This window comes from Alosa sapidissima, chromosome 14 (genome assembly GCF_018492685.1).
Source record: "Alosa sapidissima isolate fAloSap1 chromosome 14, fAloSap1.pri, whole genome shotgun sequence".
Lineage (NCBI taxonomy): Eukaryota > Metazoa > Chordata > Actinopteri > Clupeiformes > Clupeidae > Alosa > Alosa sapidissima.
Window position 1 is genome coordinate 32599190 of NC_055970.1, and position 17411 is coordinate 32616600.

General features: G+C 46.0%; 1 protein-coding gene across 1 annotated transcript; it reads left to right on the forward strand.

Moving 5' to 3' along the window:
- The first annotated feature begins 5668 nt into the window (after positions 1-5668).
- Positions 5669-16888, forward strand: hnf4b (hepatic nuclear factor 4, beta). The gene is made up of 10 exons (XM_042062300.1): positions 5669-6278; positions 8492-8657; positions 9307-9401; positions 10977-11080; positions 12307-12462; positions 13327-13414; positions 13526-13678; positions 14445-14768; positions 15113-15235; positions 16219-16888. Exons 1-10 carry the CDS (start codon positions 6164-6166, stop codon positions 16347-16349), a joined length of 1455 nt encoding a protein of 484 aa, XP_041918234.1. The 5' UTR covers positions 5669-6163; the 3' UTR covers positions 16350-16888.
- The last annotated feature ends 523 nt before the right edge of the window (positions 16889-17411 follow it).

Here is a 17411-nt window from a genome sequence, read left to right on the forward strand (position 1 = left end):
CTTTCATTGGAGCTGTCTGTAATCCCTCAAACATGACTAATGGGAAACATTAAGTACAAGTTTGGGAACAAGTGGTTTTAATTAAACGTCGGTTCACAGAGGGCCTCAGATTGGGGGACTTTTTTTATCGTTCTTCAGAGGAGCCCGCATGTGAGTGCTTTACTTGTTCGTCTGTTTTCTTTTTCTTTCTTTCTTGGATGTTAAGAACACACTAGGTTCTCACAAAGGTACTCCTCACTTTCAACAAGCAAAGCGTAAGCTTAGACAGATGTGCACACACATGTCCTCTCGGCGAGTCTGCATCACAAAGCACAGCGCATCTCTGTTAGTAAGCACGATAGAAAAATAATGAAAAGAGGGGGGGTTGTAAAAAATGGAACACGAGGGCCAGACACAATGAAGAGAGCGGGAGGAACGTGGGATTCCTGTGGGCATAACAAAGGGAATGGTAAAAACAGCCATATAAAAAAGAGAGGAGGAAAAGACACATCTTCAGAGGATGTCGGAAACTCCTCCTTTACCACTTCCGACAGAGAGAGGAGCGGAGGATAAGTTGGAAAGTTTATGGGAAATGTTCATGACCTTGGGCTGACAGCAGTTTGTTTCTCCCTCATGTAGTAAGCTGAAGTTTATAAGACTTAATGAACAGCGCTGGCGTAGGCATTTTTTGAATACATCTGTGACACAGCGACCTGGAGAGGCTTTTACAATTACATACCACTGTAATCACCCTAACAGATCCAGCAGACAGTGCACATGGGCCCACAGAAATCATGTCATGTCTGAGGGAATGGATTCTGCTGGACATTTTCATAGAAAGTTTTCCCCCTGTGTGTGCAAACTTCCCCCCTTGGCAATTCACAGTCCACTAAACTGTTCCAAAGCAAAGCCAAAGTCACATAGCAGCCAATTCCACAATGGTTAAAGAGAGATAAACTAGTACTATATCAAAACTGGCTTCTGGTAATACATTTAAATTTAGTTTGTGGTTCAAGTGCCTTAGCATTGGTTACCCAGAGCTGAATAAATACTATCTATACATGTTCTCCTCAAAATAACATTACAAGGTCTACATTTATTGACTTGAAGTATAAGAATATGGATAATGATTGGCTATCATATTCACATACTCGGAGACACTGGCCTTGAACAGGTCGATAACTGGTCAGTGCAGTTGAATTTCTTCAAATCTGCTCTGAAGATGTTTTTTATAGACTATTTGTATGTGTAAACTTTTCTTGACCTTTCAAATATATTCCAGATTTGATCCTGAATTAATTTGATATTTCATTTGGGAATTAACAACCGTGGCCAATAGCAAATAGCAGCTCAAAGATTTTTTGCCATATAGTGCAGTAGCACCTACATGTCCACATTGAGAATAGTCATCCTTAGCTCAAGCAGTGTGACGCTGAGGCAGGCAAAAAAAAAAAAAAAAAAGCTTTAGCACACAAACACACAACAGACAAACAACAAACATCCCAACCCTGCATCCGATTCGCTCACATCTGCGGACCACTGTAACAAGCTAGTTTGTCTGCAGCACCACCAGCAGCACACGGCATTGAGGGGACGCCACCCCGACTCTGCTGTTGTCTGGGAGCGATGGAAACGTCTGTCTGTCCGTCCGTCCGTCAGCACCCAGCCCTCCGCGCCTGTCTGGAAAAGCCATTGGCTGAAGCGGGTTTTTGGGGGGCGATTTTTTGAGGCGCACCGGGAGCCGCCTCCCGGACTTGGCGGTGTCCGTGACAGGCCCTCTCTCCGTGAGCTCGCTGCCATGATGAATGGCCACCTTTCCATTCTTTATTGCCCCACTAAATCATATGCCTGCCATGCTTTTATAACCAATTTTTGCTGCTTTCTCATCCCCTCCTTTTTTGGAATAAAACTACAAAGGCCTCGACTGGACTTTCTCTAATGCAGAACATACTGGTCTCTTGGGGTGCTTTGGCTGCATGGGGTTGGTACTGCTCTGAGATATGGGGAGTGGAGACCAGCAAAGACAAGCTCCACTGCCCTGATATCTCTTCTCACAGTCAAGTGGAAATTCCCTTCTTTCAACAGATGCATGTAAAAGAGATAAGAGAAATGTTTGTAGAATATTTAGTGTCACTCCACTGTGCCCTAACTTACAACTGCTCCATATAATCTGAATATACAATACATAACAGCAAGCAAACCTGCACCCACAATGCATCAGAATAGTTTCTTTTCAACCTTTAGACAAAACTGATTTCTTTGGTAGCATCGGCTCTTTAAGGGCTGCCTAAAGACGGAGGATTTGTGCAGAGAGGTATGGAGAGGATGCTGTTTTTCTTGAAGGACATGTCATCAACATGATTTACTCCCCACACCTGTTCCAGTCTCTCGCCATGCAGGCATAGGCACTGGCAGACTTTAGTACCTCGTTGTGAGTGTATTCCTCTGGTAATGACACACTACATTATGCCAGTTATTACTTTTCATGAAAATGCATTTGGTGACAACTGTGTAAAGGTTCGCCTTTTTTGGGGGAGCGCAGCGCAACGAGCGATCCAGTAGTTTCACCCTCCATATCCCCTCAGTGTGATGGTACTGGCTACGACCTCATTATCGGGGACTGCAGCGGGCCTCTCTGCATAAAATGGAAAGAGGGAAAGAAGAAAGCGATGACCCGCTGCCTCTCCGTTACCTCGCCTGCACGGGACAGCGGTCTGCTTCCGCTCCGCCCCGTCCTCGTCCCGACTCCCTCAGGATGGTCCACTCGAGGGCTTCTCCCCGGGAAGGCTTCCCAGAGCCTCACAGAGGTACAGCCTCATGCATCTGATTAGGAAAAACAGCCACTGTCGATGAGTGATCTGAGAATGTGTTTTAGAATAATAATAAAAAAAGATAAAGCTCTGTGATCAACATGAATGGAAATGTGAAAGAAAGCAGAAGATCAGAGGGGAGTAACACGCCTTCCTCTGCATTAGAGGCTATAGTCACCTGGTTCCACGGACAGCAGAACACATGATGGTTTTTGCCAACGTTTACCGTCAAAGCTTAAACGTTTTACCTAGTTCCACAGAGTAATCCACAGTAAACATTTAAGTCCATAATTCACAGTGTTGGCATTCACTGCCTGTGTATGGTGTGTGTGTGTGTGTGTGTGTGTGTGTGTGTGTGTGTGTGTGTGTGTGTGTGTGTGTGTGTATGTGTGTGTGTGTCTTGGCCGTTAAGGAGGGTAACCATTCAAGCGAGAGCCTTGGATCAAACAGTAATTTCATTTGACTCGCCTTGACGAGGAAATTAGAAATGCACAGAGTTTCGGCACCAGCTCGCACACTCACTAAGAAGCATCAGCCACATTATTTATGTATGTCTGCTTAATAGGGCCAACCTGCATTAAGGGCTGAATTGTGACAGCGGGCACAGAGGCTGTGGCCAGGAGCGACTGTTGGTGCAGACCCCCCACCCCTACGTCCCCCACCCTCTTCCCCGTGGGCCAGAAGTCCCAGTGCTGACATTCAGCTGTTCTCACCTCATCAATCATAATGCCCCGCCATGGAGACGGACAGGTAGGTGCTGCCACAAGCACACCTGTGCCGAGTAAATCCAGCGTCTCTAACAGAAAGACTTTCACCCCCGCAGACGAAAAACAACGCAATATTTTGACTTTCTCAGGGTTGAGCCCATGCATCAGTCACTTGACTTGAGGGGCCATATACACAAAAGATTGGCTTTACAATTTAAACAATTTAAATTTGTCAGTAATTTTTTTTTAAAGACAATTTTGTGAGAACTGGTTTTGTCCAAGCTCAAACCAGAGTCTACATTTTAGAGGAGAAAGTGCCATATTCATTAACGACACGGAAGCATGATATTCAGTGGATTCTGTCTCCTCCTGCAGGAAGAAAATGTGAACAGCAGCACACAATATTTCAAATGGAGTGTCCATGCAGCATCTACCTGCTGTGTATACACAACATACTCAAATGAAATTGTGGCAACATTTAATTTGGAGGACAACGATTTAGTTTTACATTTAGAACATGTAGAATATTTCTTGTGTCCCTGAATACCGTGAATAGTGTGAATCTAGCATTTTTGTTTGTGTGTGTGTGTGTGTGTGTGTGTGTGTGTGTGTGTGTGTGTGTATGCGCACACTCGCGGCGTGCAGATGTATGTGTTTTGTGGACATCCGTGAATAAAGAAGAGGTGTGCGCTGCGGTGGTTGTGTGTGACTGACAGGGTTTTATGAGTCATCCATCACCCTCAGAAAGCCCCTGCACTGGAGGCTTCCTGCCACCGTGGGGTGGGTCTGACCCACAGCCCAGTGTGACATTCAAGCAAGGAGTGCAGCTCACCAAGGAAATCCCATTACACCAAAGCATGATGGATATTGCTCCCGAGAACCTCATATGTGGCCTGACATATAATTTGTTATAATTTGTAAAAATCATATGGCCACTTTCTCCCCTTGCGCTCTCTCTGTCTCTCTCTCTCTCTCTCTAACACAATACATTAGCCCTCACATGCTCTCTCTGACACACAAATACAAAGACACACTTTTTTGTAACTTCTCATTGACTTTTACCACAGACTTACAGAAAGGCTAAAGAGAGGCAGAGGAGTTACACACACTGGGTTGAGAATCTCTTAGGCTGAAGCCTTTCAAGCAATTCAAAGTGCATCTAAAAGCAACCACATCACTGGTATAGAATAATCGCCAACTTTCAGCTCAAGACTTGTTTTGAATGCACAGGCACACACAGGCTTCTGGCTGCAGAGGCGCTGGATAGAGTCTGATGCCGTACACTCACAAAGAATTGGCTTCTGCATTCATTCTTCTTCGTTTTTTTTCCCATGCTGTGACCCAGACATCAGAATTTATGGATGTCTGGGAATTTTTGCTCTTAAAAATGAAGGACATTAATAAGAGATCTCTTTCCATTTTTGGACACTGCTGACCATTGTGCTTATCCACGGTTCCTGGGCCTCAGCGGACTACTGCACATCCTTAGCCATCCCTAACAAGGCCCAGGAACAGACCAGAACGGAGAAGTATTTCAGCAGCGCTGGCCATACGCTACTGTTGAGCTGAACAATAGGCTATCTGTCTAAACCAGCACATTGAGCAAAGTGATCAAACAAATCCGCAGTCCCTCCTTAACTCCACGCACACAGATTAGGGCATGTCCATGAGTGTTATCTACATCAGTTAGGCCTGGAGAGGGGCAGGCTCTGTGTGCTGTGGTGAGCCATCATGCAAACCTCAATCTATGATTCCACGCGGCTTTTGGCCAAAGCAGTGCAGGGGGCAAAGGTAAAAGATAAGGCAGTCTGTCCTGCCCCCTCAATGTAGAGGCGTAGGTGCGGCTGCCACCAGTCTCTAGATGCTAAGCTTGTTAAATACTGCCCCCAGTGGCTAAAGAGAAGCAACACAACCATTTTTTGTTATGTTAAAATTGAGTTTGTTGACATTTTTTAACAAAAACAACAAATTTGCTTTGCCAGATTAGCACAATACTACACATTGATTTTGCATTGAAATGTTGTGACTGTTTAAACCTATAAACTCTCTCTGTTTTTGTATTTCCTCTCTTCCTTCCTCTGTGATGTTTATGTGCCAGAAATCTACAAATCCCTCCCCCTATAGCTACTACCCTCAACACTGATAAGAACTCTGCAAACCGATAGGCAAACAGTTAGCAGAATCTCACTGGGTGCCTATGTTCTTATTTATTTGTCCTGCTCCCCCTCCATTTCTATTTGTTTCTCCGCGTGGGTATCAGTCCCTGTATATGGGCCATCTTTGTCATACTGAAAGTTACTGGATGAGCACGACTCTGACCAAAGGTCTTTTTACCATTGAGAACAGTCAGCTGTATGTGACAGAGCAATATATCTTTCCACAGCAGAGGACTGAGGGGGGTTGCCACTAATGTCTGTATGGGAATCCTAGTTTTTGATGTAGGCCAAAGAAGGAGGAAGGCACATAGTGTGAGAGGAGTTTAATTCACTAAGAGTGAGTTAATAGTAATTCATTAGTGAGGAGGTGTAACGGAGGAGTAACCGTGGAGTAAGGCTGATTTGGGTCACAGTGGTCCTTAAATCTGCCCACTGGCCTTGTTAGAGTAAGGTAGGTCACTGCTGGGCCCTGTGCTCAACTGTTTGTAGCCAGGGAGCAGCGCACCACAGCATGCGGATCCACAGAGTTGGGCTGGACCTGGACACCAATGACTATGGCATGAACCTGGAGCCATCCTACACCATGCTGGAGTTTGACAGCTTGAGAGCACTTCCTGAAGAGGCAGGTATGTTTGACCCTGTGACCCCAGTCCAGACAGACTGACGGACAGCCTGACATGTCTTGAGTCATGACCGCTGGATGGGACAACTTTTACTCTTCAACCTAATGGCAAAGATCTAAGCCAGTGGAGGGTTTGTGTGATGAAAGTCTGTAAAAGAGCTCCAGTAATTCCAGCTGTCATACAGTTTACTTACCAAGTCTCGTAAACATAGTCAGCCTGCCACGGCAGTTTATATTAGCATGAGTCTCTCATATTGTATTTTGTTCGTCAGGTGACCTCAGGCTGCACTAAAAGGTAGCGTTATGTTTCAGTGACATGGTAATGAGCTGGGCGAGAGTAATGGTCATGACACGCTTCACATTCATAATATGTCTTTTGTGCGCTTACGAAAAGTATTTTGTCATGGGAAATAATTCTCGGTGAATCGTTTGAAAAGCTTCCCAATCTCACTGCAAAATAACAGCTGATGATCAGTGACCACAATAACCTGCATTCAAGTTATTATCCATAATCTTGGTATTCTCACGTGGATACACACAGAGAGCGTGTGAGTAACATTAGCTATGAGCTAAACACACACCCACAGCTGCAATCAGACAGTGCTTTTTAGTGACATATTTAGCGGGGTCAAAAAAATGAAAAGTAGTCTGTCTGTAGTCTGCCTGTCTGTCAGACTAATGCGAGGTCGTCCGGAGCCTTTGAGGAGCAGGCCAAGAGTAACATGTGCTTAACCACTCTCTGTGCCTCACATTACGACTCCCACACACCCAGGGATTTTTCTGGCATTTTCTCATGGCACACGAGGGCAGGGGAGGGTGTCCTTCCAAAGACACCCGACCCGTATCTCGAAGAAAAAAGCTGCTCAAAAACTACAACGGCTATTATCTGGTCATGAGAGCTCCGTTCAAAAGTCAGAGCCCCCACTGGCAGCCCACCACAAACACACACACACACACACACACACACACACACACATAAACACACAGATAGATACACAAGTGCATGCATACTCCACCCCCACACTCTCTGTTTGTCAGCCATAATCTCATTTTCTGCCGTCATTAGGAAAGAGGACTTGCTGAATCAGGGAATCTTTTCTGGCACCTTTAGCTGCGCACATTACCAGGACTCTCCCTTACAAATGCAGAGAGAAAGAGGGAAAGAGAGACGGCTGGTGGATGCATTGTAATCACTTAATTCAATCCAACAAGACTTTGACCCTAGAAAAGCATTCAGCACGTTGAAGAGTAATCCTCTACCGTTCACTTCCTCAAACTCTTAATAAGTGCAATTTACATACATTACTTCTGAGTGTCATTGTCCGCCAGATAAGCTACATAAACAGCATGTTTGATGGTGACCAGTTTGTCTGAGCCAATCCAGGGCTGCTTGAATACTGACAGAATGCAATTTAGCCCCAGTCACCGGCAGATTGAATTAAAACTGTGCAAGCTTGCAGAGCGAAATTAACCACAAAATGGCTGCGCCGGCTTTGGCTTGCCACTGACCTGTGACTGGTTTAATTAAATGGGGAGTTTCTTCTTTCTCCAAGTAATAAGGAGCGCAAGTCCTTAGAGGCCTGTGAAGCGGGCCAGCAGAGAGGTTGGTGATATCTCTACCAATAAGCCTTTTATTACTGCCGCTCTCATAAAGCCACACAGCTCAGGCGACACACACAGATGTCATATGCGCTCACAAACGCGTGTCTGCCTGTGTGGTACTGCGGTATGTGAGAGTGAGAGTATGTGTGGGTGTGTCTGTGTGTGTGTGTGTGTGTTGTGTGCATGTGTGTAGGGATGAGAGTATGTTTGTCAAAAGCAAAGGAACTCTCTAATTGCTCTCCCTGTACATGCCTGGAGATCACTCAAACTAATCAGTTGCATTGAAGTCATAGCCATCCTCGATTAGATTCCATTCCATTAGATTGCCTCCTATTGACTCATTCAGGGATTTTGTTTTCATTAACATAAATATACTGTATGCTGTTTGTCTTACTTACAAAGAATTTGGTTTTAATCTACTAGGACACCAAAGAGATACCAAATTACAAATTATTAATGGATATTTACCTAGTAATAATACTTGTAGATACTTAATAATACTTGTAGAACATTACTTAGAGATCTGACCCTGTGTCTACAGCACAGTGCAGTACAGGTGTAACCCAACAGGTGAACTCACCCATCAGCACGTGTCTGTTTTCCTGACAATGGCAGAGCCACTGGTGCCAGGGCCGGCGCCATCCCTGCCCCCGAGCAGTGGCAGCCTGTGCTCCATCTGTGCAGACCGGGCCACGGGCAAACACTACGGCGCGGCCAGCTGTGACGGCTGCAAGGGCTTCTTCCGCAGGAGTGTGAGGAAGAACCACGCCTACACGTGCAGGTGAGGACAGGTGAGGTGAGGGAGGAGACCAATCCAATCAGGCAGACACCATAACACCCATGTCTCCAACAGTTCAGTTCAACAGGGTAGCTGCCACTGGATTGGTAACTCAATAGGAATACTCCAAAACAGCACTTTGATCAATGTTCCTATATTATTATTTGAAATGAATAATTAATTATATTACATTACATTACATTATACATGTTTTACTTAGATATGTGTAATTATAAATGTTGACTTTTCCAGATGATGCTGTACATCTAGTGTAGAGTAAGACATCAAAGTCACATGTATACTACAGCTGGCCTGGACCTTGAGTCAATGAGAGAGAACAAAATGTGGGAAGTTTGTTTCACACCTGAAGGTGTTCAATCTGACAAGGTCCATCTAATTTCAGACTCCTATGTGATCTGTGTGTCTGAGGCAAATTGTCTTTGTGCTAGAAGGCCTGTCTATGCAGGCAGACAGAGAATAGGCCCGACTCAAACCATCTCTGGCCATATGAGAAAGAAAATCAACAGACGCCTGAGTATGACACCTGAAGTGTTTCATTAGGGTCCATACATGCCCCTGCTCATGTGATAGTCAGCCTGTGTCTGTGTGTGCATGTGTGCGTGTGTGTGTGTGTGTGTATTTGCCCCCACAGGTTCAACAGACAGTGTGTGGTGGACAAGGACAAGCGGAACCAGTGCCGTTATTGCCGGCTCAGGAAGTGTTTCAGGGCCGGCATGAGAAAAGAAGGTGAGAAACTCGATCGCACCATTACAGCCTTACAAGTATGATTCTCAGAACTACAGAGAATTAGACATGTTTCATGTGATGACTGTGGAACCAGAGATGATAGGTAAAGAAAATTGTAAATTTCTTTCCAAAGTTAATGGAACATCCTGTTACCCCCCCACCCCACACACACACACCAAATTTGGCATCCAGCTACATCTGTTGACCACAGAAGCCTGGACAGGCCAAGTGTACAGCTCTCTGTGTTTGCCTATATTACATAAGACCTGCAGAAGTGTGTGTGTGTGTGTGTGTTTATGTGGGTGGGTGTCTGTGTGTGTGTGTGTGTGTGTGTGTGTGTGTGTGTGTGTGTGTGTGAGTGTGTGTGTGGGGGGGGGGGGGTGGCTCTGAACAAGCTGCGCTCTGAGGGGTGGTGTGCCCCAAGGGGAGAAACCCTGCACCCCACACTCTTGGAGCACTACGGCCATACAGACGATATGCATGCTAGTCGTTATCTCCCACCGACTGCTCCCAATCACCAGAAGAGAGACGAGATTTGGAGAGCAATGAATGGCCTGTTCACATCAATAATTAACATGGCTCAGTTTGGGCAAATATTTGCTAGGGTCTTTTTTTCCCCCTGCAGAGAAACTCACTTTATAACTCACAGTCCTGGAGCGCTTTACGTAACAGACAGACTGTGGTGGAGAGGTTTTTCAAAGAAGGCAGACAGAACACCCAATATATTCACTACTCCAGGAACTGTAGCCTATCTGGTAGGTCTTATATCATCATGAAAGCCATCAAATTGAAATGATAACAGAACATGCCAAAACTAGTTTCCAATGAAATGTCCAAAAATTCAACCAGAACCTTCAAAGAAAAAGCAAAGACTGGAACACTGCAGACCTACCAGCAGGCAGAGGAGAGGGAGGCTATGTTTGTGCCATACAAGTGCCATTTTGCGGGACTAATAGGAACTTAACTGGCTGGCTGGCGTGAAATCTGCTGTAGATGACTAATTGGTTTCAGATTGGGCCTCACTGTCTGGCCTTGTTGAGGGGATGCACACCACACCGCAGCACACCACAGCACAGCACGAGCTGACTGCACATATTCTGATCACGTTCCTTTCTCACGCCAGACCAGAAGGTCGTAATCAAATACTTTTTTCTGTGCTGGAAACAATCCAAACCATGAGACCAAAGAAAGCGTGTATGTGTGTGTGTGTATGTGTGTGTGTATGTGTATGTGTGTGTGTGTGTGGGGGGGGGGGGGGGGGGGGGTCGTCTTGTGCCACTAAACAGGCTAAAACAATACTCCTCACAACAACCCTCTCTCCTTCAGTAGGTATCGCACAGCTAACAACATCATGACGTCACATTCATTATGTTGCATTCAAAGCGAAAAAAGAGAACAGAGAAAATTAATTTCATAGGAATGGGGTGGGTCCCAGGCCACATGTACTGTATGCATGTTCTCCTGTTCTTCTAGGGGGGATAAGAAAAGTAGCGCTTGTTAAGACATGAAAGCACAAGGGGAAGAAAAAAAAAACAATCAATAACATTCATTTGTGCCTCCATGTCGTGTGTGCAGCTGTCCAGAATGAGCGGGACCGGATCAGCTGTCAGAGAGACGGACAGAGGCTGGGAACGCTGTCCATCAACATGCTCCTGCAGGCAGAAGCCAGCACACATCAGGTAGGCCTCAACCACCTGGGCCCCACTACACAATCACATCTCCCCATGGGGAGGCAGGGAGGTAGGGCAGAGGCAAACCACAGACTCGCTCTTGCCTATTTCCCTTTTGCCTGAGAAGTCCTAATACAACTCTGAATTATCAGTGTCATTGAGAGATGCAGGGAGAGAGAGAGGCCAAGGCTGTATTTTCTTCAGGCCTCACTAAGACAGGCAGCCATTTGAGTCCCCTGGAAATCTTAACTATGGACTCCTGGCTTCGGTTATGTCTGAGAACGGTCAAATTGCCCAGGGACTCAATTTGATCACTGCCTATTTAATTGCATTGCACAGGCTTGGAGTCTGTGCCAGCGTTCAATTTGCTCTAAATGCATAATAACAACCAGACCTCCTCTTTGCATGCCATAGGCATGCAGTGAAATTAATTGGATGATTGACAAATGGGGCACAAAACAAGGCTGAGCTGGTTTCCATTGGGCTTTGCTCCTCATGCAATGTGTCATGCGTTACGCTGCCAGAGCACCACCAAACTCTGATCGCACGCCAGCAGGATTTATCAAACGGGTTCAGGGCAGCCACAGCCAAGGGGTACGGGGGAAGAGGGGTGACCATTCACCCATTTCTCGCCTTCTACTCTTGCTATTCCTGTTCTAACACCTCGAACGCTTTCCTATTCTCATACAGTCAGCCTTGACATGTCCTTTCGACAAGTTCTTTTTCTTCTCGGCCATGCTAGTCACACTAGTCATATATCACACATCACTTCCTTGCTGCAATCATTGCACTTCACACCCACCCTTGTAAGTTCCTCATGCAACATCTCTCTGCCCATCTGTGCCTCTCTGTGATCTCTTAAATCAGACAGCCAAACACACCTGCATGCTCCAAGACTCCTGGTCTCCAAGTGACCTCATTGCTCATTGCTTAGCCATTGGAATCAATGACAACTGCTCAGCCATTAACATGATGGGGTTGTCCTCAGTATGCTGGTGTGTGGAAATTATAATGCTGCTGCAAAAGACTAGTACTCATGCTTTGGTCTTTCTCATCTGTGCTGTGCTGTGTGTTCTGCTGTGTCATGTCATGTGAATGAGGCTCTCCTCCTCATATTCTCTCCCTCTCTCTCCCTATTCTCCTCTCCCTCTCTCTCCCTATTCTCATATTCTCTCCCCATTCTCATATTCTCTCCCTCTCTCATCTCTCTCTCTCATCTTTGTCTCTCTCTCCAGTTCCTGTCTTCAGTCCCTGGCATCCCCTGTGACATAGGCATGAAAAAGGTTGCCCGCGTAGGGGATGTATGTGAATCCATGAAGCAGCAGCTCCTTCTGCTGGTGGAGTGGGCAAAGCGCATCCCTGAGTTCTGCGAGCTGCCGGTGGACGACAGGGTGGGCAGGCACTCACGCAAACACACATACAAACACACACATTTACATACCTCATCTACGAAACAAACATACAAACAACATAAAACAAGCAGAGAAAAGGCGTACGTCAAGTCATGTCAAGTCTCAATTTGTGTACATAAGTTTTCGAGTTGGGATGGTCTTACGGTGCAGCATATATAAATAGAATAGGCAGATGATTGAAAAGTTGGAGAGTTATGGGTCAAATGGCATATTATGTGTCATACGGTTTTGCGATGAATGCATTTCATTGCAGCACATGATGCATTCTGTCTGCAAAACAAAGTCTGTTACACATCTTGAGTTCAGAAATACTTCTCTTTTGTATGTATTGGAAGTTCCAAGTTTTGGAAGCACCTCTATGTTGTAAATTCTAGGGGCGAGGCCTCTAAAATGATAATATATAAAGGGTATGATATTTAAATTTCTCTTGTTTTCAGCCGCCACATTTACCAACACCCGTTTATTCTTATCCTGGAATTGTAGTGATATGAACACTTCATGAATCACACATGAGCCCTGTTGTAATTATGATTCCTGTGCTTAGATCTGCGCTGGTTTCTACATTCGATTGATAAATGAGGGTCATTGTGTACATGTTATGCTACTTTTAGCACTGTGCCACGTCACTGTGTGGCATCTCTCCGGCATGGATGAGCCAGTCAGCATTAAACCGAGGCATGTCGGCAGCCGTTTAGAGGTCCCTGGACTACTTGAGAGAAGCTTGGTCATTCTCTGCACTGATGTGTGAAAGCGTCCCTGTCTGTCTGTGTGTGTGTGTGTGCGTGTGTGTGTGTGTGTGCGTGCGTGCGTGCGTGTGCGTGTCTGTGATGTGTCTGAGTGCAGGTGGCCTTGCTTAGAGCCCATTCTGCCGAGCATCTCATCCTTGGCGTGGCGCGCCGCTCCCTTCCCTACAATGACATCATCCTTCTGGGTAAGTGAGCTTTCTCGTTTAGCTTGGCCAGCAGGCAGTCAATCCAGCCAGAATCTTCGGGGCCACTCTTCGGGCCCTGATGGTTTCCACTGTGGTTTTCTCTCCACGCAGGAAACGACTTCATCATCCCAGTGAACGGACCCGAGATGGAGGTGTCCAAAGTGGCGGCCCGGATTCTGGAAGAGCTTGTCAGGCCGCTGCGAGAGCTGGATGTCACCGACATGGAGTTCGCCTGTCTGAAAGCCATCGTCTTCTTTGCCCCAGGTCTGTCAGTGGAGATATTGCACCCATATGGCTCAGTCAATCCCTTGCACCCATAATTGTAGTTCTTCAAACATCTGGCAATGCACAAACTTTGACACATCTTCAGTGTTCCCAGTGTATCCCGGTAGTCCTCTGGTGTTTGGGGTCTCACAATAGACACATACACCATCTTTGTGTTCCATCTTAACATAAAAGATGGTGTCCTCTGTAATGAACTAGCCTATTCCCCAATAACCCCCCCTTGGCATGCCTGAGTTTGCTTAGGTGGTACATTTTCATCGCGTCCTGTGGAAAACTATTAATATCTGTGAGGCTGCTGGCAGGGAAAGCTGGTCTCTGGACTTTTATAGCCGCTTGGCTAAGCGGTCTGATTATACCACCGGGGCCAGGTCAAGTGAACAGACTGGCCTTCGCCAAACTGTCAGGCCAGTGTGAGGACCAGTCTGTGTTGACTAGCTACACAAACAAACATTGCTGGGCTCAGCTCAGTCCACCAAGTGCCATCCATCCCTCCAAAAATGGCCCATGACTACCCATAGGTATTACAGGGAGTTAATAACTACATCACAATCAGATCAGAACTCTGTCTCATAGTGTCTTCTATTAAGGGCATCTTTCAAATAAATGAGATGTACATGGCAACAATGTTCGGATTCACATGTTATTTTGTCTGTAATGTGTTGTAATGTGTGTGTGTGTGTGTGTGTGTGTGTGTGTGTGTGTGTGCATGCGTCCGTGCATGTGTCTTCACGTGTCCGTCTGCCAGACTGCCCAGGGCTGCTAAGTCCTCAGGCGGTGCGGCAAGTCCGTTTCCAGGCCCAGGTGCTGCTGGACGAGGCCACATATGAGCAGCGCGGGCGCTTCGGGGAGCTGCTCCTAATGCTGCCACCGCTGCAGAGCGTGGCCTGGCAGATGGTCGAGACCCTCCAGCTGGCACGCCTGCTCGGGGAGGCGGCCGTCGACAACCTCCTGCTAGAGATGCTGCTGGGAGAAGGGGCCACTGGGGCCCGGGGCGGCCCTGGAGCCTCCACCGGAGCTGGGGACGGGGTCGGAGTTGGGGTCCAGGCCCAGTCCAAAGGCCCACAGCAAGGTACTGCACTGCTCCGCTCCTACTCACACACCCTCGCCCAGGCTCCAACCACAGGCTCAAACAGCCTCTATGCCTTGCTTGAAATGGCCTCCAGTGGCAGATGCCAGAAGATCCCAGTATGTGAAAATGTGTGTTCGGCACACCTGCGACACATTTTGCAGCAAGAAACCACGCAAGTGACACGCAAACGTTAACCCTAAAATGAAATGAATGAGTAGTGTGTTTTACCCGTTTCACGTCCTACACCACTCAATCATCTCTGTAGTGAATCTCAAACTCATCTGATAATCGGATTCCTGAAAGGAACGTGAATCTTGTTCTGTGCTCTCTCTGCCAAACTCCAGGAAGTAACGCCGATGTCTTCTCATTCATGTCCTCTGGAGACCCTGCCTTGGCCTGTGGTCCCCTTGGTGCCCAGGAGATGCTGCCAAACCAATTTATCTCTGTAATTCTGCCAGTACCAAACTGTAAGTAAGCCATTTAGTAAGCTTCCCTACATAGACATTCATTAAATCAATTCCAAACCTTCAATAATACATATCCAAGTGAAAACACTGTGCATTATGTATAGATGTGTAGCACATTTAAAATATTGCATTCAGTGAAACTGAATATCTTGGAAATGGCTTTCAGTTACATTTCGGTCAGAATGTGAATGCTGACAAGTTTTGTATACAAACCTGCCATTATAAAACGGCCACCATATGAAAACATCTTCAGTTCCCTGAATCTGCCACGCTACCTGTTCCCAGTGGCCCAGTCCACAGGTGCATGCAACCTCAGACTCTGGTTTCCTGCGGGTGGTCTGCTCCAGACTCTGAGAAGGAGCCTGTTTATTTGTCTGAGAGACATCATCCCCACACAGGAGGGGCTCAGGGGTTTCTCTGACTGATGAAGCTTTCACTAGATGGACTGACAGCTCAGTGAGCTCACGGTCCCCGAGCTGCTCTAGTCCACAACAGAAAGGAAGCTTTTCCCTCCCTCCAACCAACTCTTACCTAAGCTGCCCTTGCATCAGTACAGTGTAAGCCCAACTTAACGCCCCTCACCCAGCTTGCTGCCTCTCTTCACCCAATTCCTTACAAACAGACCAGTTTCATACAACATTTAAGTGTAATATGGGTGGTTGGACCCTTAAGCAAGACCAAAGCCACAGTCCTGGGAATGTGAGATACACATGGCAAAAGAGGCAATGAGCTCTGCAGAAATTTTCCTTGACTTCTGCCGATTACTGGTCCTATTCTGCTCAGTGGAGTGTTGCAAGTTCCTGACCCATTAACAGGAGTCAGTCACAATAAATCTGATGGGAAACATTCATGTTTATTCACATGACATGCATACCATCCAAAAGCTAAAATGACATTGAGCTGCTAAGGCTCCATACTTTTAAACCTTGAATGTACCCCATCGATCAGCTAGTGCCAACTTCCCTTTATTTTCTTTCGGACAGCTTTGCCAGGTCTTCCAATGGTACTACCCACGCAGACTGGCACTGAGGTGTACAGACCAGGAGAAGACGCAGGCATGGCCCAAGAGATGCCAAACAGCATGCCAATCCCACCTGGGCACACGTGCCTCTGAGAAAACAACCACGCACACTCACAAACACGTGCACACACAATGACACAAAAACACCTGAATATGCAAAGGCTCACATTGCACCAGAAGACTGATAACAAATGAAGTCAGCCACTGATCAGCCTAACAAGCATGTGTCAGTAATACGCAACAGGGCAACAGTGACCACTGATTCAGAGAATCATTGATCAGTGACTCAAGTGTTATTCAATGAATGATTAGTAGAAATGTCAACTATATTCTAAATAAATACTTATTTACATTTATAGCATGGGGGTCTTAAAAAGACATGGCTAGCCTTATCATATAACTAGTGAATGACTTTATGGCAGCATTTATGAGTGGTGATGTGGCAGAGATATTGCTGCATGACAGATTTTCCTACCATCATAATATAAGCTAATGTTTGATTTTGTTTCCCAATCACAAACTAAGTCATGAGGAAAAATATGAAAGTCAGGTTCCTGGTATGGTTAATGTTTTTAATTAAAAGGAAAAAGAGGACTCTGTAGAGTAAGATAATAAATGCAACACTATCTATGGACTGTGGTCATTTCATCCTGTAGGATACACTACTGCTCACTAGAGGGCGCTATCAGCCCACTGGGAAAATGCCCACAGCTGCTCCTGCTCTGCAGATCTGTAACCATATCCAGATAGACAGACAACAAAGTTTAAAACCACAGTACAAACAAACATCTTACAGAGAACTCGACTACTGAAGCAGAACACCAAAACAGGAATGTGTTTTGAGCATGCCATTACTGAGCAATACTAAATTCAACACAACAGACCCGAGAGGATTGATCCAGATAAATGTATGTTTGTTGGAAAATAAACACAGGATTGAGTGTATGCATTACTGAAAAAAAAAACAAATGTTATAAATAGATGCTGTGTGTGTGTGTGTGTGTGTGTGTGTGTGTGTGTGTGTGTGTGTGTCTGTCTGTCTGTCTGTCTGTCCGTCTGTCTGTGTGTCTGTCTGTGTGCGTGTGTGCGTGTGTTGTATACACAGTATGCAGTTGTTCAAAAGTATTCTGAAGCAACACAGTCTTGCTTTTTGTC

Coding starts and splice junctions, on each gene's coding strand:
- hnf4b (XM_042062300.1), top strand. CDS start 6,164: ATGCGGATCCACAGAGTTGGGCTGGACCTGGACACCAATGACTATGGC. Junction 9,402..10,976: donor GGCCGGCATGAGAAAAGAAG/GTGAGAAACTCG, acceptor TCGTGTGTGCAG/CTGTCCAGAATGAGCGGGAC. Junction 12,463..13,326: donor AGCTGCCGGTGGACGACAGG/GTGGGCAGGCAC, acceptor GTCTGAGTGCAG/GTGGCCTTGCTTAGAGCCCA.